The sequence below is a fragment of the Chamaea fasciata genome, unplaced genomic scaffold (assembly GCF_029207755.1).
Source record: "Chamaea fasciata isolate MVZ Bird 193981 ecotype frontalis unplaced genomic scaffold, bChaFas1.0.hap1 SCAF_1, whole genome shotgun sequence".
Classification (NCBI taxonomy): Eukaryota; Metazoa; Chordata; class Aves; order Passeriformes; family Sylviidae; genus Chamaea; species Chamaea fasciata.
Genome location: NW_027094086.1, coordinates 18,416,328 through 18,439,842, shown reverse-complemented (window position 1 = coordinate 18,439,842; position 23,515 = coordinate 18,416,328). Strand labels below are relative to the sequence as shown.

Here is a 23,515-nt window from a genome sequence, read left to right as displayed (position 1 = left end):
TTCCTAACGTCCAAGGAACTGTCCTTTCCAACCTCCAAAGCACGATCCTACAAAACCCCGGTGCCATGAACACACTGACAGGCTCCACCATGCAAGGGCAGGATGTCTAGGACAATGGAGGAACTACACATGGCTACTTAGGGATAATTTTTCTTCATTCTACACTCCCAAGAAAACTCTAAATGTGAAGGTGACTGGGACAGGAGAAATCCATGTACATCTAATTCTCAGTGTCTTTTCAAACAAAGAAATTGTATGGAAAACCCTCACATTTTTTACTACAGTGGAAGAAAATCTGCACCTCCCCATCTACTGCAATTTTTCTACATGTATGAAATTCCAAAAGAATTTGCTATTTGAATATAAAAGGACCAAAAATATTTTACTCAGGAGCTTTTGACACCATTTTATTGTATTTTGTAGCATTCTTTCCATGACATGCCTAATACAGTATTTTTAACCATTAATGAAAGGCGTGTATGAGGGCATTTACTGCACTTACAGCCAAACTTGATAACCAATAAGCAAACAGACAGCTACAGTTCTTATTGTTTCTCTCTTTCTTCTTTTTTTTTTTTAAGTGAGCATTTATGTCCAAAATAGCATCCCAGGATTAGAACAATCTTACTGTCTGTAACATTATAATGATCTAGGTAAATATGAACATACAGTGAAAACCTCATGGTTGAGTGGAAGTCCACAAGCAGTTTGATAGAACATTCATATGTGTCTAACTACTGCACATTTTGGTAGTAACACTTGTCATAGCTAAATACAGATACAGTTGTGCTTACAGATGCTTTATTTCCCTGGTTTATTGGAAAAGCATATAATCCATAAAACTAAAACTGGTATTTGTGGGATTTTTCTAAAGTATATGTCAAAAAGAGGTTTGTGGAGGTCTGGGGTCTGTTTTGCTGTTTCATTTTTTTTGTGTAGGTCATATGCAAGTTTTAGGCCTAAAAGTGAAATAATTTCTCTTAAGTGTCAGCTTAAACAACAAGTATTTTAGTGTAGGCTTTCTCTGTCACATATCCAAAAATCACCTTGAATACTAGCCCAATAATGCAAGATCACCAAATTACATATCCTGAGTGATTTTAATGTCCTACACAGAAAATTGTCTCCACCTCTCCCCCACAAAAAACATCCCAAAGCAAACAACGGCTGCAGAATAAATTTGTTAAGCTTCTACAAATAATTGGCAACAGTGGGACATTGGTGTTTTCTATACTTTTGAATAGTTGACCTCACATGACTTTTTTTTTTGATTCCTCTTTATTCAGGTATTTGTTTTCCTATCTGACTGCATCAAGACTAACTGAAATGAAACATTGTGTATTGCATTGGGAAAAAACCAAACCAAACCAAAACAAACAAACAAACAAAAAACCCTACACATACAGTCTTAGATACCAAGAACTTTACAAGTAATTTCTCTCCTGACACTCAAAACTTCTATCATCATTATGCCTCATCTTAAAAAGCATTAAACTTCTTTTTCTGAGACAAAATACATGGGGTCTGAGACAGAAGTACTGAATGGCAGAAAGAATTTGTGGATTACTAGTCTGCAAATATTCTTCAGAGCTGACACTCCATTGTGAGAGTCAGTGCAAGGTAGTTTTGCAAATGAGAAAAAAAAATCCAGTTTGTAGCTATTGAGGAACATGAGAAGATACTTAAAACATAGCAAAAAATAAACATTTACTGGATTATTTAGAAGTATATTACTAAAACCAACAGGACATGCCTTTAAACATGTATAAAATATTATACATATAAATGCATAGATGTACAGTAAATATGTTCATTTATATGTAGACAGCGCAGTATGTACACAGAGTCTGTTGTGCTTGAGTGAGTCTCAGCAGTGAATCCTGCAGCACGTTGTCTTAAAGCAGTTTTATTATACAACTGTGTCGACGTAGCAGGTGTGAGAACAATGTACATTAACACTGAGTAGGTAAGTCAAATCCATTTACTCTTGAAATGTACAAATATAGGAAACAAAGGCCATAAATGCAATTGTACCTACACCTCCAAGACTTCCTTTTTCTCTTATTTATTTAAATATGCACAAGTCCACCTACTGGTACTGCGTAGATTTCTTTCCTTGGCAACATGCTGATCAGGGACTCAGAACAATATCTCTGATGCACTTCAGGACCACTTCCACTGATCCAATTCAGTGCACTCCTGACCTTGAAGTCTTCAGGTCAAAAATGAGAGGAAAAAATAAAATAAAAATACATATAAATAAAACAGACAAGCTTGTGGGCTTTATTTTCACAAGTTATTTGCCACCAATACTGTCAAAGCAGCTGAACTGTAGTGCATCCATGGGCAGGAGCATATAGCAGCTTTTGTGCACTTTGCAAAAAAAATACATTAAAGAAAATCGAGTCTTTACTGGCTTGTTTTATCTGTTGCTAAAAAGATGCTGTGCTGCTTCTGAGCCCTTTCCATCAAATTCTTTTTCTTCTTTTTTTTGTCCTTCGTTTTTGCCGGCCTTCTCCCTAAAAAAAAAAAAAAAAAAAAAAAAAAGGGAAAAAAATAATAGCAATGAGTCAAATAGAGAATCCAGGAGTGATTAAAAACCCCAACCAAAACAACTCAGTGGTACAGAAATTATCAATAGGGACTGCAATGGTTATGCTGGCTAAAGAGCTTCAATCTTCAGTGAAAACAGAAGTTTTCAGTGTGTTACAAAAGGAAGCAGGATCCCCAACTGTCATCACTTCTCCACAGGCACAATTTTTCTGGTATGAGTAACCATGTTGATGCAGGTTTCATTTTTGGCAGGGTTAAGTTACACAAGCAACGTTATGCAAGTGCCCAAGGCCCTGAGCCAAATGAGTATGCAGACTCCTTACTCACTGGAAGCTGGATATATGCCTTAGACCCTTGTGTAAATTTGCTTGAGTGAGTAATCCTATTTAAGTCATGTCCAATACATCTGTGATTTCAATGAAATTAGGCATTACAGCCCAAGAACTTGGTTGGATGCCATCCTACATGCTTTGGCAGAGACAGTACCACCTCTGTGAAGAACTGTAGTTATTGCTTATTAGCACACTGTGCCTAATTCTCACAGTATATAACTGTGCAGAAACAAAAATTTAACTGCATGCTTCTACTATTGGAAGTTCACTGAAAAATAAACAAAATTGGGAAACCAGGATCAATTTAGAAAAGAAGTTCACAAGCTTTTTGAATGAGAAAGTTTTTCTTGTTTAGCTCTAATAATAAATCAGCGCCCTTTGGTTACCTCAGCAAAGATAGCATGGACAGAAAAAATGTCAGATACAAAGGCCCTCATTGAGCAGTGCATTACCTTTTAAGTATATGCTTAAATCCTATCAAGTCTAGTAGGATTTAAGGAGACGACCAAATGTTGTCGGATGTGAGAATGGTCTGGATTTTCTTGGCAGTATCATATACTAAAATATGTGATCAATGGTAAAAGAATAAGGTTATTAAACTCTAGAAGCGCCAACTTTGTAAACTTTCAGGAGCACTTAATGAACTTAAGAAGACAGTAAAAAGAAATTCAATTAGCAGATTACATAAAAATGTGAAAATGCAATTTTTCATCTACATTGTCAGTACATTGTTAATTGGGAAAAATATTTGCTAGTCTGGTTTTGTCTGACTCCCATATTGTTTCTTAATTAAAAAGGCCCAAACCAGTGCAAAAAGTTTTTCTCTATTTGATAATAATAATGAATAACTCTGATTATAAAATTATCAAAATTTATGATTCATTAAAAATATGTACATACTTCAGGTTACACATTTGTTATACACTTTCTAGACTACTGTTCTCTAGGAATTATTGGAGTACTTGTATCTAAAACAGGACAGGACATTAAGGTAACGAGCACATGAGTTTAGTCCATATAAAAAAATCATAAGGGTTTTTGGAGTTTACTTCTGCTTCTCATTAAAGTCTGGCATTGAAGTTACTATGGCATTTTGCCATTTTTAAATCTAGTTAATCCTACACAATAAATCCTCGGTCCAACCAAGCATTAATCAAAGCAGCTTTTAAGTTAAAACTCTTTAGTAACAGTGTATCTAATGACAAGGCACGCCTAATGAGGTCAGAGGGAAGGAACTCTTGACAAAAAGTGGCATTACAATTACAAAGTGGTTTGAATTATAGAAATTTCAATTTTATTTTTTTAAAGGAATTGTACTAGTTGGTATATTTTAAGGCATCAGAACTTGCATGGATGTATTGTTCAACACTGTATTCTAACTTGCACTTTCTATATTCTAAATTTTTTCACCCAAATCTCTGAAACGCTTGTTAAGGAGGAGTAGATGAGGGGAAATAATATGAGAAAAGTGACCAATTCTGCTGGTCAATTGATTCTCACAAGAGCAGCAGAATCAACAGGAGCTTTACTGGAAATTTGCTACCCAGTTTTCTCAGTGATCTTACCTTCTGGAGTTTTTCATCAAATAGACCAGTCAGTAAAAGAAATATAAACTTCAGTCAGTGTCTCATCTAGTTTCTCTACAACCTCCTCCAGAGAACTAGATTAACTGCTTACTATAAGTTTAAGGTAGTGAAAGATCCTAATATTTTTCCTCTAAAAAACCATGAGTTGCACTGATAAAATGACACACAACACAGTTGGTATCTGTCTAAGCCTTAGAAAGAAACTCCTGCAACACAAACATCAAACCAAATTGCCAGCACACTCCCCATATGATATCCTGAAAAAAGAGACGAACAGGACAAGAGTTCAATGATTTGATGCCATTGTGCAACAAGCACATTACAATGCTTCTGCTGCTCTGCAGCAATTGTCTCTGTATCTGTTTTTTTTATTCCAAGGGACACCAAAGGCAAACTACCTTCTTTAACACGTGCTGTGGAGTAGCTACCCATGCAGTCCCTAAGCCACTTATAAATGACAGTTTGTTCTTCTGTTAAGAGCTCTTTGGCTGCTCACTATATCTCAAATTTCTCTGTTGCACAGATTACGTTTCATTATTTTCAGGACAATGTTAAACCATACAGAGAAAATCCAGATGATTTGGTGATGCTAAGACTCCCAAATTCCATGTAGTTTTAACCAGAAAACTGAGTGTAAAAGATATTTATTGAGTGACCATTAGTTCCCATATTGTTAGTAGAATGCAACAGAGATTAGATTAGCAAGAAAAAACTGATTATAAAGACTAGAGTTCAAATAAAGTATGCTGTTGGAGTCCCCCTGCATGACAACTTTTATTAAATGCAGATTTCAATTACAGTGTTTATTTTATGAGCAGAAGCACAGTGAACAGAAGTATCTTCTGAATATCTTGCTACAGACATCTTTTGAAGAATATGATGTTTATGATACGCAAAGCAGGTCCTCTGAGAGGATCTGTGAGCCAAGATATCCCATTTCCCGACTGGACGACAGTGGGACGAGGACAGCCAACGGAGGAGACTGTCCCCTGGGGCCAGGATGGCAGCAGCTATCTCGTCTTTGTGTCATGGGTCAGGGGTGCACAACCTTCCCCACACCTTGCCATGCTCACTTTCTGCCCCTCTGAGCAAGAGCCCTGACTCCAAGCTCGTCTCTCCATAGGAAGCAGCAGAGCTCTGCCATGCTTGGCTCTGTTGTGCAGTTGAAAAGGAGTGCATTTTTTAGCAGCACTGTATTGCAGTCCAGAAAATGCTATGGCACACAAAAGGTAATTCCTGACTGAAACAAATGAGGAGGGTGAGGGAAAGGACTCTGTCTCTTTAGTAGGGTTTTATCACCATCAAAAACGTGCTATAATATTATTGTACAGAACAGAAAGTGACAATACAAGAGAACTGGAGAGGGATTTCTTACAAGGAAGGGCATGTTCTGATAGGGAAGGAAGAAATAGCTTTAAACCAAAGGAGGGTTGGTTAAGATTAGATATCTGGAAGAAATTCTTTACTGTGAGGGTGGTGAGGCACTGGAACAGGTTGTCCAGAGAAGTGCCTGCCCCACCCCTGGAAGTGTTCAAAGCCAAGCACAGATGAGGCTTTGAGCAACCCAGTCTAGTGGAAGGTGTCCCTGCCCATGGCAGGGGTTTGGAAGTAGATGATCTATAATGTTCCTTCCAACCCAAAGCATTCTATGGTTATATGAATATCTGAGATATTAAGTCCGATCCAGCTACTTTATAAACCCTCCTCAATCAGAAGCAGTATCCGAGCAAGCAAACAATCCATTGAAATCGCCTAGGATCCACAGTCAGCACTGATCTGTTAAGTGACATTACATCCTTCCTGTGGAAGGATGCTCATCTGCTTGTCATCTGGCAGATAGCAATGCACCTTGTTTCTGCTTTCTGGGTTATAGGTCTCCAGATCAGGCCACATCTTCAATCTTTGTTTTATGACTGCTCTCTTTATGTTAAGACTTTGATACTAGCAGCAAGGGGAGCAAATACAAATAATTCATGCTAAGAGCAGGATATCTGAGTACTGTTCAGGTTACTGTACTCTTATATTTACATCAACTGTGTTTTCCCTTGCATACTAACTAGCTAACTAGCTTTTCCTTTGAAAGATTTTTTATTTCTGTCTAAAAACAGGCTTCTCAATTCCTTTTATCAAAGTTAGCTCTGAACATGATTTACATAATTTAATTCTCTGTAAAGTCATACGTATACACTGACATGTATAGGGCCCAAGAAAGATGTGAAATGTAGCTGAATTCAGTGTTGAACTACTACCAAAAAGAAAGACTTGAAAGCCCAATCTATCATTCTATGTCACACATTTCTGCACAGGTTATTTTTGAAGAAGCAATATTTGTAGAGCCACTAATTTAAACTCTTTATTCCAATTTTAAAAAACCCAGTTTTGCAATTTGCTTTATAAATTACCAATGAGTAAGTCTTTATTTTCTAAGTAACTTCTTCCAGTGGGTGGTATCTTTACAGTGTTATTAATAAACTTTTTTTCTGGTAGGTAGCTGGGCAACTAATATGCTATGCATTGAAATATTATCTTTAGTTAACCATGTACCACATCTCTTAATGGCAACATATAGGTAATGGTCCGATAACATATAGATTATAATACAATTATAACATGAATTCCTGAAAAAACATTATTTATGCTAATATACCTAGCAATTATCTGTACACCAAAGAGTAACAGGTACATATGACTCAGGTTGCTGGGTCATTTTTCTATATTTTATCTTGCTTTTGTACCATTTTATCTGTGCTCCTCCTACAACTCATGTCCTTCTGCTCAGTTTTCTGGTTTGTCTCATACACAAAGATGAAAGATGCTTGGAAATACTGCATATTCCTTCTGGATGGACCCACCTGGTCAATTGGGGATACACATTACCTGGTTCAGAAGGAGCCTTTATCGTCTTCTGACAGCTGCAAAGGCAGCTTACTCCAGACAGAATTTGGGCAGCAGATTCCTAACACCAACGGCAGTCCTGACCCTCCAGAGTTAAAAGGCAGAAAATGTATTCACAGGGACTCCCAGCCACATTTCTTAAGATACTTGACTCAGGCAGACAGCAAATGTCTGAACTGCTCTTCATCTGGTGTATAAACACTGCTGCATGTAGTGCTGTCCTAACAAATCCTGAGCACTGGGAGTTACAGCAGAGAAAGTAGAGAATATAGCCACATGAGGGCAGCACATGTAAAATATTTATAAAAATGGAAAAACTAAAGAAAACTACCATCTGCAGCTTTATTTCACAGTGTAATTTCAGCAGTCTTACATACAAATCGTCATATTAGAGCGATTAGAATGCTTTATACTCCCCTCCTTATTTAAAACATTTTTCTCTTTTATTGATGATTACTGAATGATGGGATTTATATGTGTGTGCCTGTTTCCCTTCTGTGGATTTTCATACGCAGAACTTTCACTGCTAGCAGCAAAGGCACAAAGGAGTCCTAAGATAACCAGCAGACCCTGCTAAATACACTTTTTAGCCTCTTCATCCCTTTCACTTGTCCTTTTGGGAGCTAAATGCTGCACGTTTGTACATCATGCTCCTACAGCCACAGTTCTACCACAGACATCCTGTGTGGCAGTATTTCATCCATGTGGGAAGCTAGAAAAGTTATTATCAAGTCGTATCACTGAAGGATGGTGTCCTGGGTTGTAGTATGGGATGTGCACAAAGTATTCTATCACCATCTTCATGAACGGTTGAATCCAGGTGGGGCAGTGTTTTCCCAGCCCTCTCCCTCTGGGCCATTATCTTCTGTTAATGGCCCATCAAATGCCTTGCCCATGACTCATAAATAACTCCCGGAGGGAGTTATCTCTGTTTAATGGGCCATCAAGGACCCCCTGCATGACTCATCATCCCATTGTGAGATGCTCCGCCCAGGGGGAGGAACCAAGCATTCTCACCTGGATATAATCTGGGGTTTGGGACAGTACAGGGGGTCCTTACCCACTGGATTCCCAGAGGACCAGAGCTACCAGACCTTTTCTACAGGATCACTGCTTCAAGAAGACTACCTCGTCTGGACTGCTTCCATCACTCTGCTCAGGTAGTATTCTCACTCTGTCAGTGGTCTTTTGTATTTTTGCAACTATTTTATTTTACTTTTTTTCCTTTCTTCCTATTAAATTGTGTCTCTGACTTGGAGCCTCTCATTTGTTTTGCTTTCAAACCACTACAGATGGCAACATCAGGGAACTAATGACAGTGGAAAGATGATAGATACTCAGTGATTAACCAGTCAATGAGATCAACTCAAGAGAAAGATGGCAGGTCACAGAATCACAGAATAGAATCATTAAGGTTGGAAAGGTCATGTAAGATCATCAAGTCCAACCACCAATAAAACACCACCACCATGTTTGCCACAATAGCATATCCCAATCACAGAATCACAGAACCATTTAGGTTAGAAAAGACCTCTAAGATTGAGTCCAGTCAATCACCAGCTTGTAAACTACACCATGGCACTAAGTGCCATGTCCAATCTTTTCTTGAAACTTTCAAGAACGGTGACTCCACCACCTCCCTGATTTAACAACCCTTTCTGTGAATGAATTTTTTCTGATGTCCACCCTGAACCCCCCCTGGCACAGCTTGAGGCAGTGTCTTCTAATCTGGTCACTTGCTGCCTGTGAGAAGAGCCTGACCCCTACCTGGCTACAGCCTCCTTTCAGGGAGTTGCAGAGAGTGATAAGGTCTGCTCTGACTCCCCCCCTTCCCCAGGGAAACAGCCCCTGCTGCCTCAGCCATTCCTCAGGTCAGCTTCTGGAGGAGCTCCCTCTGGCAGGACACTGGCTATGCACAGACCCACAAACGCCTCATCACTTACTTTGCAGTTGCACCACACATTAAGCTACACATAAACACAGACTGCAAAAATCCAAAAGCCAAGCAAACAAAGAATTCAGTCCAGAAATTATTCCCCAGAAATAAATTATTTCCCACAGCTTTCAGTTAAAAATTCTGGATACTGAAACTGCCAGAGAAATGCACAAATTATTAAGAAATCTTATAAACACACTCAATGGAAAAAAAATTCCTCACTGCTAGAGAGTCATCCTCTTCCTAAAGCATGATTTACAAACCAACACTGACAAGTGGCCCACAAGAAGGGGACATACAGAGCTTTCATAACTCTGCAAACCAGAACCCATGGGCATCTCTACCAATGTCCCTCACCACTGAATTCATGACAGTTTTCCTAAACTAGTTTGCAGTTGTGGATTTTCTTAATGCTGTAACATTTAGGCTGAAATTGGCTGTGCTCGATATGTGCTTTAGGAGGAATATGATTTGGAGGAAAACAGCCGAAGTAAAATACCTTTTTGGACAAAGAGTGAAAGGCATTTGGTCTTGGATGGTGATACTGGGAAAAGAAATAAGGTTGAGGAGATGCAGCAGATAGGATCAAGTGTAAGAAATGCTTCCTCATTTTCCTGGGTGAATTTCTGATGTCATTTGACAAAGTCTTTTGAACACATATTTGCCTCTGAAGACACCAGAAGAGATGGAATGATCACACAGAGTACATCATCTGCCCACAATACCATTTCAAATCCCCAAAGACCAGAATGTGTAAAGGTTAGTTAATAAACATTTGCAAAGCCTTGAAACATGGTAACAATGGACATCACAAAAAGTAAGGAAGTCTTTAACCATTCTTTCTTCATTTGCAAGGGCTAAATAATGTTCAGCAAATGAGATCTTAGAACAATTACTGAATAAGAATACAAAAAACCCATACCATAATTATGGCCATCATCAAAACAGAAAAAAATAAGACGCAAATGAAGGCACTTCTTCAGCTTTGAAATGCCTGAGTTTGCAAGCTTCCTGGTCCTCTTTTATTCTTTTTGGTGTAATACTGGTGGCTAATGGTATAAATAATATTCCTAGCCTAATGAAATTAATAATAGACTAAGAAGTGGAATTCACTTATGCAAATACAGAGTCTGATGTTTTGCGTGTATTCTTGTCTATTTGATGTCAGCTTTCCTAATGAAATCAGAATAAATTCTGTCTTGAGTAAACCTTTCATTTTCTACACAAACCATTACAAAAGCAGTCATTGCAAAGCTGATCTGAGTGATATCTTACTCAACTCCTGACATCCAGAATCCTGATAGTTTATTTTCAATTTCATAATGTCACAACTTTAGGTAAATTATTATATCTATCCCAACAACTACTTAGTGTTGCATATACTTGATATTTGCATACACTAGACATCATCTACTGAGATGAAAGCTAATTTAAAAGATTCAAAGACTAATTCTTCAACTAAAAGAAATATCAAAATATCTCAAGTTCCTGCATCTAAATCCTGCTAGGTTTTTGTTTAGACATATCTCTTAAGAAATTAAAGGTATTACTTCCTAGGACAAGAATAAGCAAAGTGAGGTATTCTTTTTCTGCCAAACTACCCATCTATTTTTCATCTGGCTTGAATACAGACTAACTAAGCAATACTATAATCTGATGTTCTTTCCTTCTGGATAATATAGTGTCATCAGATATTGTCATCTGTTTTACAAATTCTGATTCCTACACAAAGAATGGAATTTACATGTCACAGCCTATTGAAAGTTCAGTCGTTTTTTCCCTCAAGTTTAGGGCAAATTAACTGGGAAGAGTCATCTTACACAGCTGAAATGCAATGCATTTCCCACAGTGCAGTTTTCCAGCATATACAGTAGATGGCAGTGAGATATGAACTGAAAACTGGCTTGCACTTCCAACATTTCCAGGAATATTTTTTATTTGTAGAAGTACATATTCATGAAAGAAATGAAAGTGAAAGACTAAAAATTCACAAACATACTCAGAGAAGAAAGCAAGAGTAAGCACTCTCAGGGCAGAGGAAAACTAGTAAACTCAAGGGGACAAGGAAACTCTATAAAACCCTCATAGGAGACTCCATGTTTAGGTAAATATACAGATGCTCAAATGTTGGATCCCACTGGCCTCTCAGTCACAGTTGCATGGAAACAGGTGAGTCTCCACTGCAGGCAAAATGTTTGTCTAATGTAAATTTAGCTCAGAATAAAACAATATGAATATCAGTTGCATGCAGGGTACTCATTATTCATATCTTAATCAACACCATACCAGATCAGATACTTTGCAAGCACTGCCAAGCAAAATATTTACAATGAAAGGTTTGGGTTTGTTTATTTTCCTTCCTTTTACAGAGAAATATAAAGCAAATTTCAAAATAATAAAAAATATTTATACACTGTCAAGAGTATGCATACAGATGTAAATACATCCTAACTCTACAGGCAACAGTTGTAGCTAAAAACTAATTGGTTTGAACTTCTCTAGGTTTGACTGGATATGAATCTGACTTTAAACTCCCTCTGCCTTGTATTTCAAAATGGATTCTTTATTTTTCTTCCTGTTTCCAAGTGAATTTAATTAATTTTATTTTTATCTCATCATATTGGGAATAAAAAATGAATTCTATTGAAACATTTACTTGTGGCACCCCCAAGGTTTAATTTCATACTGGAAATTGCATTTTATTCAATTAAGGATTTCTTACAGAGAGGAAGATTACACTAAGAAGCTAATTTTTTTTAGAGATATATTTTCTTCTGTAGAATACTATTTAGTCATGAAGAGTTAGTCCTTTTTTAATTCCCTCCAAGGACTCAGGTCAAGATCTGAGGAATAAATTTGTTCTGGGATCTTCTTTTTCTTCTTTCATTTTCTTCCTTTTTTATAACTGAAACAGCTCAAAACTTATTTATATTATCGTTCATGCCTCTCTTTAAGTATTGCACAGTAAATCCTATAGATGTTCAGAAAAAAAAAGAGCCTAAATTAAACACCTGACAACAAGCTAAAGTACAGTCCAGCAGGAAGACTCCTTCCGAATAATAACTGAAAGTGAATGTGAATGTATTATTTCTAATAGGATGTAAAATTATTGCCTCATTCTTCTCATGTAGTGAAGAGTGTACCAGGTGAACTGCTGCACCTGCACTGCCCACTGACCCTCACTGGGTTTATATTGTCAGGGTGCTTGGGATACCCGCAGGGTCTACCTGAATGTGTCCAGGCAGTCTCTGTTTATCCATAACTTCACTGCTGAATACAGTGCACACCTTTCCAGTCTCCACAGACATTTGATCAGACCAGTGATCCAAACAGAGCTTTGAGGACTTCCCTTTACCTGTACATCCCACACACTGTGGCCACAGACTTCTCCACAGTAATGCTAGGCCTGCATTACCAAATTCAACAGTGTTGGAGAACATCTCCAGACCCCACCTCAGCTGTCTGAAGTGCTTTGATCTGGGGCAGCCCTGCCCTTCCCAGAGAGGGAGCACAGGCCAGGGCTGCTCCTGCAGGCATCTCCTTACCTTGGGAGCTCTGACCTGAACAATATGGACATGGACCAACCTGTGCCCCTCAATGCGTGCCAGGTAACACCCCAGCAACTTTAGTAAACTACTACAGAGATAGTGACTATCTTCCTACTGTGGCCAGTCAGGAGTTACAGGATGTTCTCAGTTACATGGCTTTCATCCCAAAATCTGTTACAGTAGATTTCCTGGTGGCTCAATGAGAAGCACTTTCCCAAGACTATGAGGCCCTAATGATTCATACCTGCATACCTTTTCAATGTCTGTAGATTAAATAATAAATACATAGGCAAATTAGATATGTCTTTTTTTAGAATGCCCACATTTTACATTAATATAATTGAAAACATACTTTATTGCTTAAAACTTAAGATGATGCAGTGGTTACAAATGAGAATTGGGGTCAAGAGGACCTTTAATGAGACCTCTTACATAAATACGAGAAATGAAACATTATTTTCATATGCTGTTGAGGCTACTAACTTGTAGAAGAAATTTTTCCAATCTAAATCCACAGAGAAGAGGAAATGGAGGGTCCACTACTTTGGTGATTGTTCCAGCCACCAGAATTCCTGTCCAATTCCTAACTTGAATTTTATTATGCAGGTCTTATTTCTCATTATTCCTTTCTGTCCTAGATCAAACTGTAGATAAATATTTTTTTCATCATCTGAGAAGATACACATATGGCTGATTTTGTACACCTTTCTTTAAAATTTATTTTTCAGTCCTGGTATAATTCTTTTTCACTTGTACCTGCAGTTTCCAACTGAATTACCTGTTTAGTTTTCCACTATCTTCTTTAAAATACAGGTCTCTGTCTGGATGTCAGAATTCTGAAATTGATTTATTTTGTTTCTTCCTTATTGCCAAAGTTATACAGAAAGAAATTGCATTTGAATTTTTTTCTCTATATATTGTAGTGGACTCAAATAATTTCCTTTGAGAAACATACCAGCAGAAATGTTTTCCTAGTTCTATAACTCTTTGATTCTCCACAATAACTTTACATTTAACTACATGAAAAGTAATTGTGATTGCTTTACAAAGTAACCTACGTGTTTCTTTGGGTGCACTCTATAGTATATTGTAGGGTCTACTCTATAGTATAGTTTACCATTATCCTCAGATTATTTCTTTTTCTAAAAGATGTTTATATAACTGATTAAAACAACTAGTAATGCTTACAGATACAGCTAGAGGCCATCACCACTTTTTCCTAGACATCCAACCAGCAAAGGCCTGAATTTTATTTTGTGGTAAAGATAAAGAAAATTCAATAGGTCTATAAATGTCTGAAACATTCTGAAAACATTCAAGTGTGCTAGGTAGACCTGGACACGACTCCTGTGATGCTTCTGTTAGCTTCATTTCTATGGCCGCAAATATTAATCCAAAAGGAAAAAAAAAACTTTGCAGAAGCTTTCCATACATGAATGTACAGGCTTAGTCTCACAAAAAGAAATTCTACTTTTAAAGTAATTATGTTTGGTTAAACTCTTCTGATAGCATGACAATACCAAAGAAAACCAAAACAACCTGGGCTGGACTTAACCATATGCCCGTAACATCTTTCACATCAGAAGCTGCAATAAGCAAAATGTGATCCCTCAGGGTGGTGCCACAGAGCCCAAGTCTGATACTTATCTTCACAATTGAAATGTATGTCTAGGAAAAGCCATTAGAAACATAACTTGAGCGTATTTTCAGAATGAAACCAGGATTACTGCAATTGCAGGGAATGCCCCTTTTCCAAATGCAGCTGCTGGGAACAATTTTGTTCAAGCTCTTCCTCAGTGCCCACCAACCCAGCAACTACTTCCATCTCTGCAGGCAGAAGAGGCCACATGAAAATTGTCAGCCCACAGAAGCAAAGTGTCATGCCTGCAGGAAGGCTCAGCTCCACCTGTGCTGCTGGAGGCTGGATGGAGAGTTGTGCATGTGTGTGTCCCTTCTCCAGACAGCTGTGCACTCCCGTGTCCCTTCCTCTGCCACAGCTGTGCACTCCTGTGTCCCTTCCTCTGCCACAGCTGTGCATTCCCATGTCCCTTCCTCTGCCACAGCTGTGCACTCCTATGTCCCTTCTCCAGACAGCTGTGCATTCCCATGTCCCTTCCTCTGGCCCAGTTGCAGGAACACCTACAGCAGGACAGTGCTGGCCTCACGTACAGCAACCACCCAGAATTAATTGAACAAAGGCTAATCTGAACATTTTTTCACTAAACTGAAATAACCCCATGACAATAAATTTATCCACAGGAGCTATTCACATGCTTAAATATGGTAAATAACGAGTATGTATTTCACCCCTAAGTGCATCAATATTTAAACACGTACTCAAAAGCATGTATTTTTTACATTCACCACTGACCTGAAGAACACAACTCAAAAAATGCCTTTTTCCCCTTCCAGAGGTCAGAGACTGATTTGCCAGGGGAATCAATAGAATGGTCTGCAGCATCTCTGTTACAGCAGCCTAGCACTGTAGATGCCCTCAGCACCACAGCAGGCTGTCTTTCCCCTCAGATCCCCCTCATATACACAGCAGCTGGACATGCACTTGCCATCACATGATATAAGAAGCAATATAACATGGTGTCTAATAATACCGTGGAGTGGACAAATAGGTTCTCTTCTTATTTTGAGATGCATCTGCAAGAAAGACATTATTATGACCTCTACCATCAGCTTAAACAATGTATCAAAACAAAATTGAAAACCTGAATTTTTTCTTGCATAAAACATTTTAAAGTATATATTCACTGAAAAGTCAAATGAAAGTTGAAGCAAAATGTGTGGATACTTTCTTAAGAAGAAAAGGAAAAAAGAATACATGAAATAAACACAGGATGTAGCTTAAAGGCTACTTGCCATAAAAGGCTTTTCCTGACTGGAAGTTACAGTACAGATGTGCTTAAAAAACAGATGTACATCAAAGACTGTTGATTAGAAGCACACAGAGAAGTAATTATCAGTTTCAGGGTTTTTAAAAAAAAAGAAATTCCTTATTCTAATACCAATAAAACAGAATGATTCTATGGGTTTAATTAACCATATGAAAAATATAAATTTATGTGCTATTCCAGCTCCACATCATCAGATTCTTATGGCTACATTGGGTGAGCTTCTAATGTATGTGAGATCTTGACTTTATTATTTTGTGACAGTATTAGCTTAAAGACTGAAACGGTTCAAGATTTTTTTTTTTTTTTAATTTTTTTTTTTTTTTTGCTTAGAAATGCCTGATGCTAATAATTCTTTGTGCACCAGAGGTACTTCCACCAGCAGATATTGAGGCTGGATTGAGGCTGGCAGTCAGAGACTGGAATACAGTACAGCAGCACAAACCACAATCCTTGCTAAACTGGTGGCCAGCTGCAAGCACTACATCTTATGAATAAAATCAGTGACCTGGTGTGGTGGGTGGCATCCCTTGCCATGGCAGGAGGGTTGGAACTAGAGGGTCATTAAGGTCCCTCCCACTCCAAACCATTTTATTTTTATATAAAAATAAATATAGCCAGAACACAGGTTTGAACACTCCCCTGAAACACTTGAAGGTTTCCTGGCACGTTCCTTGTGCCAACTGTTTTCCAAGAAAGACATCTTCCTGTTCGTCTGTTCTTTGCAAAAGATTAAGAGATGATGAAACATTTACCTGAACCCTCGACTTCACTACTTCAAATTTACAGCTGTTTTTCAATCTGAGCAATTTTTACAGATTAAATGCATGAGTGATAAATGCCTGGAATACATGGTCCCAAAGACCAGACATGCAAGTTGTGGTTTAACCAAACAGGCAGCTAAACACTGCACAGCCAGTTGCTCACTCGTCTTCAGTGGAATGAGGGAGGAGAATTGGAAAAGAGGTAACATTCATAAATTGTGATAAAGACAATTTTATAGGACAGAAAAGGAAGGGAAAATAACAATAACAACAACAACAACACCCATGATGATGATGAAATATAGAAAACAAGTGATGCACAGTGCAATTGCCCAGCCAGTCCCTGAAAAGTAGCTGCTAGCCCCCAGGCAATTCCTCCCAGTTTTGTTGATCAGCATGATGCCATATATCCCTTTGTTCAGATGGGGTCAGCTGTCTTGGCTGTGTCCCCTCCCAGCATTCTGTGCCCCCCCCCCCAACTCCTTGCTGGCAGGGCAGCATGAGAAGCTGACCAATCTTGGCCTTAGTATAAGCATTGTTCAGCAACAACCAGCACATGCGTGTTATCAACATTATTCTCATCCTAAATACAAGCACTGTACCAGCTACAAGGAAGAAAATTAACACAAATGTATGACTGTGGCTACATATTTGGACCAACTGATACCATTTCAAGTGCTGGAAGGAACTATTAATTTGGACCAAGCTCAGCTAAGTTATTATCAGCTTCTCACATTGAGGAATGACTGATCTCTACCAAACGCTAATTATTTCATCATGTTAGCAAATACTCATTTCTTGGCCAGCACATTCATCACAATCTGTTCCATATGTTGATTTGAACTGTCCTGTAAGATTAATAGTGGATGACAACCGGATCATTTAGGGTGTGACATACTTATCGAATTAGTTAAAAGCATCCTCTCAACTGTTTATTTTCTCTACTGAGACAATTAAACTACTATTACAGCCAGTTTCCTTCTCCCTAACTCAGACTGGAAAGCATTTTCTTCTCATTTACTGACTTCACAAAACTCCTTTCAAAATCCTGTCTGAATTTATTCTCCTTCCAGTTATGCGTAATATCTTCCAGTTCCCTTCTGTGTAGCCAAATAATTACTTACTCCCCAACGCTGACTAGTTATTCTTCTTTAAACTTCTTTCCACATATACAGGCTTTGAACATGTGACTTCTGTTGTTGCTCATTGCTGTGTAAATAAATTTTAGGTAATAGCTCTTTTCCTCAAACCTGATTTCAACAGGAAATTAATACACAGTTGAAAAGAAATGTTTGTACTACGGAATAAGCGTTTCTCACTGATTTGTCTGTCAATTACGGGCAATTTAAATCCGCACAACTATTTGGACTACTTGTTAGAAATTGCCAGTGTTAAAGCTAGTCCCTATCAGAAGAATGGAAACATCCTAGGTAAGAGTAAAAACGCAGATTAACTCTCATATCTCCATGATGAACATTCACAACTTGCATTAATCATTATTCACATGTAATTAACTAAACTAAAAAATCCTGCCACCAGCAATATAGGCATGACATCCAGAAAAAAATATTTTGAAATACACATTAGGATGTAATATCAACATCATACCACAAGTTACAGAGTTATTTATATATTTAGATTTTTATTGATACACAGTTAGCTTTTCAAAGGAAAGTATCTTAGACATTTGAATATTTCTAAAATACTGAAAAAATTTGACCATTTTAAACTATGGATCTGCCCAACAGAAAAAAACACACAGAAATGTTTAAGAGTGATTAGTAAGGTAAGAGCAACAAATCAATTATTCACTGTCAGGAAATGTGTCTATTTAGATTAAGTGATCATAGTATTATTTGTTTCCAACAAATACAATTCTCTGATCTTTAGGCAATACATTATTTTGAAAAACCTCTGATTTTATATATTAGATGACTGATTTATTTTTGAAAATCTGTATAAACATACAAGTGAAATTTTTGTGAATCAAGACTTTCCAAGCCAAATCTCAACTGCAAGGGATATTTTATGATTAAGTATGAATTCCTGGAAAACATGGTTTATCATAGAAAAATTGGCAAAACTTTCATAGTATTTGCCCTAACAGGCGCCACTGTAATGGGCTGCAGATCTATGAATAGGCCAAGTACAGAAGCTAAAACTAACACTGAACAATACAGTATGTTACTAAATGGGAAGATGGGGTTTTCTTTTTTTAAATAATAATAGATGGGATTGATTTCATCCAGAATTTACATAATGAACAACTTAACTAGCCTGATCTCATCATTTCTCAAAAACGTTGTTTTGATAAATAATTCTCTTCTGAAATTTCATCTGGCAATGAAATTTTGGTCATCTTTGAAGAACTGATTTATTCTCTTTTTATTCACAAGAATTACCACTTGGAAACATAATTGAGCTTGCAAACAACAGACCAGATACAAGTTACTATCACTAGCAGATTTTTGCTCATTCCATGCTGGCCATAAGTCTTGAACAATCACTGAAACTCAAATTTCACAAATCCTTAAAAGCCTACGTGCACAATGTTATGGGCTGCAAGAGTCATCTGGTGGCATCAGAATACAAAAACATGAAAGTGGCTGCTCTGGGTCAACCAAGGATCCACCAAAGCTATTGCTGTAGCAGTAGCCCACAACTAACATGTCAGTAATAGTACAAAAGTAGGGCAAAGGCATGCACTCCCTTTCACAAGAAGCTTCCCTAACACACATGAGGCCTGGCATGTCCATGGCCATATGGAGGCCCTCACTGCACAAGGGCTTGGAAACAGGTTTCTGCTGGAGAGCATTTATCCTGGCAGAACCCTTGTGAGTGAAAGCCTCAGCCTGACTTTCTGCCACTCAGGAACTTCTTTGCCACCTCACGATACTAATCCCGCAAATCCGGTTAGGACCACATAACTATGACATTCTGGCTTACAATTTTTCAGCTGGTAATAGATTAGGACAAACTTTTTTGCACAAAAAGGACAGCTGATTTTGCAAGAAACTGAAATGTATGAAAGGCAGGCTTATTCAAAAAGAACGAGACATGGATTGAACCAACAAGTCTCACATGTACTGCCTGAGACATGAGAGATCAGAAACAATAAGGCAAAATGTAAACTGCTGTATGAGATTACACTAATAGAGAGTAAAAGAAAGAGTGGAGGCACAGCTCACCATAACAGTGTTTTCATGCTAAAATCAGGATATTTATTATCTCATGCCCTGAACACCAGGTCCAGTCCTGACATGATAGGCCATGAATCTACTTCTTTTGCAATGCTAACCTACAGCATCATGTAGCCATCAAGATGCTGCCACTTAAAACTCGTAGCTCCATAGTGTCTCATACAAAAATGTGTGCATCACTCCATCTCTAATTTAAATGCCTTATAAATCAGACACATAGTTCCTGCATTTCTGTTATCTGAAGTTTACTACTACAAAAATAATTGGATTTTTGCATATGGCTTTCAAGTACCACAGTTTGGAAAGACTGGCCCAGGATGGTAGTTACAAAACATGAAAGCATGTGGAGACAATAATTTCTGATAAAATGAATGGTTAAGACTCCTGTTATAAGCTGTCTGCATCAGTCAATACACTGAAGTAAGACTTCTATCACCCTTGGGAAAGAAAACAGAAAATTATTTTCACTGTGATTAAATGGGGTCAGAAAAGAGAAAAGCATCTGTTAGTATTCTGTTGTGAGGCAAGCTTATTCAGCCAACTATTGTGCTAATGCAAATGGTAACAGTTTGTTGCAGATGTGCAGTGGAATATAATGCAGCCAAATCCTCTGGGCTTTTTGAAGATGCTGGTGTTTTTAACAAGCATTATAAAAGAGAATTTTAAGCACAGTGCCCCTTGCCTCAACCACCAACACTGCAAATGTTCAGTTGTAAATTTGAGGAGATTAAGACATAGGTCGACTCAGAAATCAAAGTCTAAGAGGCTAAGGGATTTCAGGCCTCTGTATTGAAATTTCAAGGCAGGCATTCCTTTTAGGTTCTAGTCACTTATTATATTGATTTTAATTATTATTGTAGAAGAGAGGGAGAGATAGAGTGCCTACAAAAGAGGGGGATTATTTTAGGATATTAAGAAAAAGACACAAATGATGCTAATGTCTCAGTTGTAACAAAAGAGCATCCAGAGTACAGCAAAGAACTACATTCTACTTTCAGCTACATCAAGTAAACTGCAGATATTTCATTATATATCCCACAAAAGTTCTCACTATTTTTTTTTCTTTAGTTTTCTGCAAGTTTCAGAAATTTTCTCTACAATCACCCTCAAAGTTCCAGTGAGGTGTATAGCTTCCCATCAGCCATCTAGTCATATAAATTGCCCTTCTGTGATAAAGCAACAGACTAAAAATGTCAGGTGGACTAAAATGTCAGGTTCTCTAAATTACATAGCATGAAAGCACATATTACATCACCTTTTTTTTTTTTTAATTAATAATGGAGAACTATGTAATTAATAAAAAAGCCATGAACTTTTTAGCTCTGGAAATATGCTTGCTTTTTAAGAGAGCTAGTATAACAATTTTGATTAATTTACCACCCCTTCAAATTTGAAATCGAGCTATAGATAGCAGAGAATGGATGAAATTGGGAAGGACTTTGAGCTTAAAAAGAGAGGTTATCTGGTCCAACATCTCCTGCTCAAGCAGGACCTTGCAGAGCTATTTGCCCCAAACTATGTTCAAATGGCTTTGGAACACCTCCAAGGTGGAAGACTCCACAACTTCTTTGAGCAACCTGTGCCAGCACTTGGTTGCCTCACAGTAAAAAACTGTTTCCTGACATTCAGAAGAACCCTCCTATGTTTCAGTTCATGCTCATTGCCTTGTTACCACTCTCTCTTCAAGTATTTAAACACATTAGTAAGATCCCCCTGAGCCTTCTCTCTAGGCTGAACAGCTTTGCCTCTCAGCTCTTCCTCACAGCAGAGACACTCCAGTCCCGTAAATCATCTTCGCTTAACCCTTCACTGAACTCTCTCCAGTATGTCCATGTCTCTCTTGTACTGGGGAACCCAGAGGCAGACACACTACTCCAGCTGTGGCCTCACCACTGCTGAGCAGAGGGGAAGGATCTCCCTCATCCCATTGGCAACACTTCTCCTTAAACAGCAAAGGACACCATTAACCTTCTAGGCTGTAAAGGCTGTAACGGCACATTGCTGGCTCAAATACATAAATATATTGAGATTTCTTATTTAAACGTTAGATAAATATATCCCATTTACATACCCTATTAAATACAAAGTGGTATTATCACCAATCATCAAAATTATTGGGCAGACTGATAAAAATTATTACTGATTATTAAAAAGTTAGGTTAATTACATCAATAAATTTATTTTACACAGATTGAAAGAGCTTACAAAATTGAAATATTGAATTACAGCGTTAGTGAGTAAATAGAAAAGATACAGTGTAAAAACCCCTGTTTATTGAAGAAAAATTAAGCATAAGCATAGGACGCAGAAGTAAACTAGGGAAGTAGGGAGGAACATAGCTAAACAGAGAGAAATGTGTCGAAAACTGAAGGAAGAAGAAAGCACACAGGTGTCCAGAAATAGTTTTAGAAAATGCTAGAAGCAGGGTAGTCACTAGATATTACCAATGCTATGACAGAAGAAATGTTGATGTTGATATTTTTGGTGAATTTATGTTAAGTGATGCTTTTTATAATCATCCATCAAATAAAACAATTAATAATTGAATATAATGCTTTTAAAATTAAATACTGTAATTATTTTATGGAGGGCAGAAAACTCACATCATTATGCATGTCTGCAAGGCTCAGCAACTTCAAAAATGGAGGTTTTGGCAAAGCTACAACTATTTCATGAGTGCTTGAAATTGTGGTTTTCAATATGCACTGTGCCAGTACCTGTGTAAGAGTGGATCTATCTTTGTACAAACATACTGAGTGGAGGGTTGCTCCATCAAACAAGAATATCAAATCTTGTCTCGGTACAGGATTGAAAAAATTTGCATGATTTGAATGGAATATTATGAAATGCTATGGATTTTCTTTTTCCTCAAGGGACTTAAGAAAACATATCAAATTTTTTGTGGTTATGTTAGAGAGCTAAATAAAAAAAAAAAAAAAAATACCCAGAAGTAGAAATGTCCCAACAAAAATGCACAGTGTGAGCTATGTCTCCTCTCCAAACTGCATTATTCCATTGAAAATCATTTATTTTAGTAACCAAGAATTGGAGTTCTAGGGTTATTTAGTAGCCACATCTTGACATTTAGAAAAATAGCTGTATATCAAGTATCACAATTATACACAATACAATAGCAATATAATCATACAAAACAAAACACTCAATTAACCACAATTTGAATATTTTCATGTACTTCTGCAATTCCTACTTTTAGCCAGTACTGGAAATTCCAAAATCCTGGAAGAAAGTTTGTTCTTATGGCATGACTTTGAAAGGTTTTACATTCCTTTTTAATAGTAAGATAAAGTAAATCATGATCAAGACTTTTTTGCAATGACATAGAAAGCTAAATATCCTTGAGGTCATGGTTAGAATTCTAGGGCTGTGGGTTTATATCCAAAGACATACTAAGACGTGCTGTGCTACCATTATTCCAAGCTAGTATGTTTTAGGTAGCTACAACACAAAAATATCTATCCTTCTACTCCATCCCTTCATTTAAGCCTTGCAAAAACAGGGTATTAAATACTTGAAAATAAATTGTGTATATTTTCACTGATATCAAGAAATTCCAAGAACAGTGCAACAACATTTTTATTGCCAAACTGTTTCAAAGTCCCATTTCTAAACCAGTCAGGGAGGGCTCCTTGTGGAGTGTTCAGCACATCTGACCACTAAGTTATTTGTCTCCTTTAGGCTGATATGCATAACAGTAACATAGTCAGAAGTGTTTCACAAATTAGGACACTGTTTCTGAGGAAAACAAGTGAATATGATTTTATGGGACTATTTGTAATA

The 23,515-nt window shown here is 37.5% G+C and overlaps 1 protein-coding gene across 2 annotated transcripts in view; it reads right to left on the bottom strand.

The window, feature by feature from the left end:
* Positions 1 to 271: 271 nt before the first annotated feature.
* Positions 272 to 23,515, bottom strand: part of RSPO2 (R-spondin 2) — a 102,779-nt gene continuing 79,535 nt past the window's right edge. For both annotated transcript variants that reach the window (XM_066177359.1, XM_066177365.1), the window contains exon 5: positions 272 to 2,519. In XM_066177359.1, the coding sequence (XP_066033456.1) occupies positions 2,410 to 2,519 (110 nt within the window). In that variant the 3' untranslated portion in view covers positions 272 to 2,409. The remainder of the gene's footprint in view (positions 2,520 to 23,515) is intronic.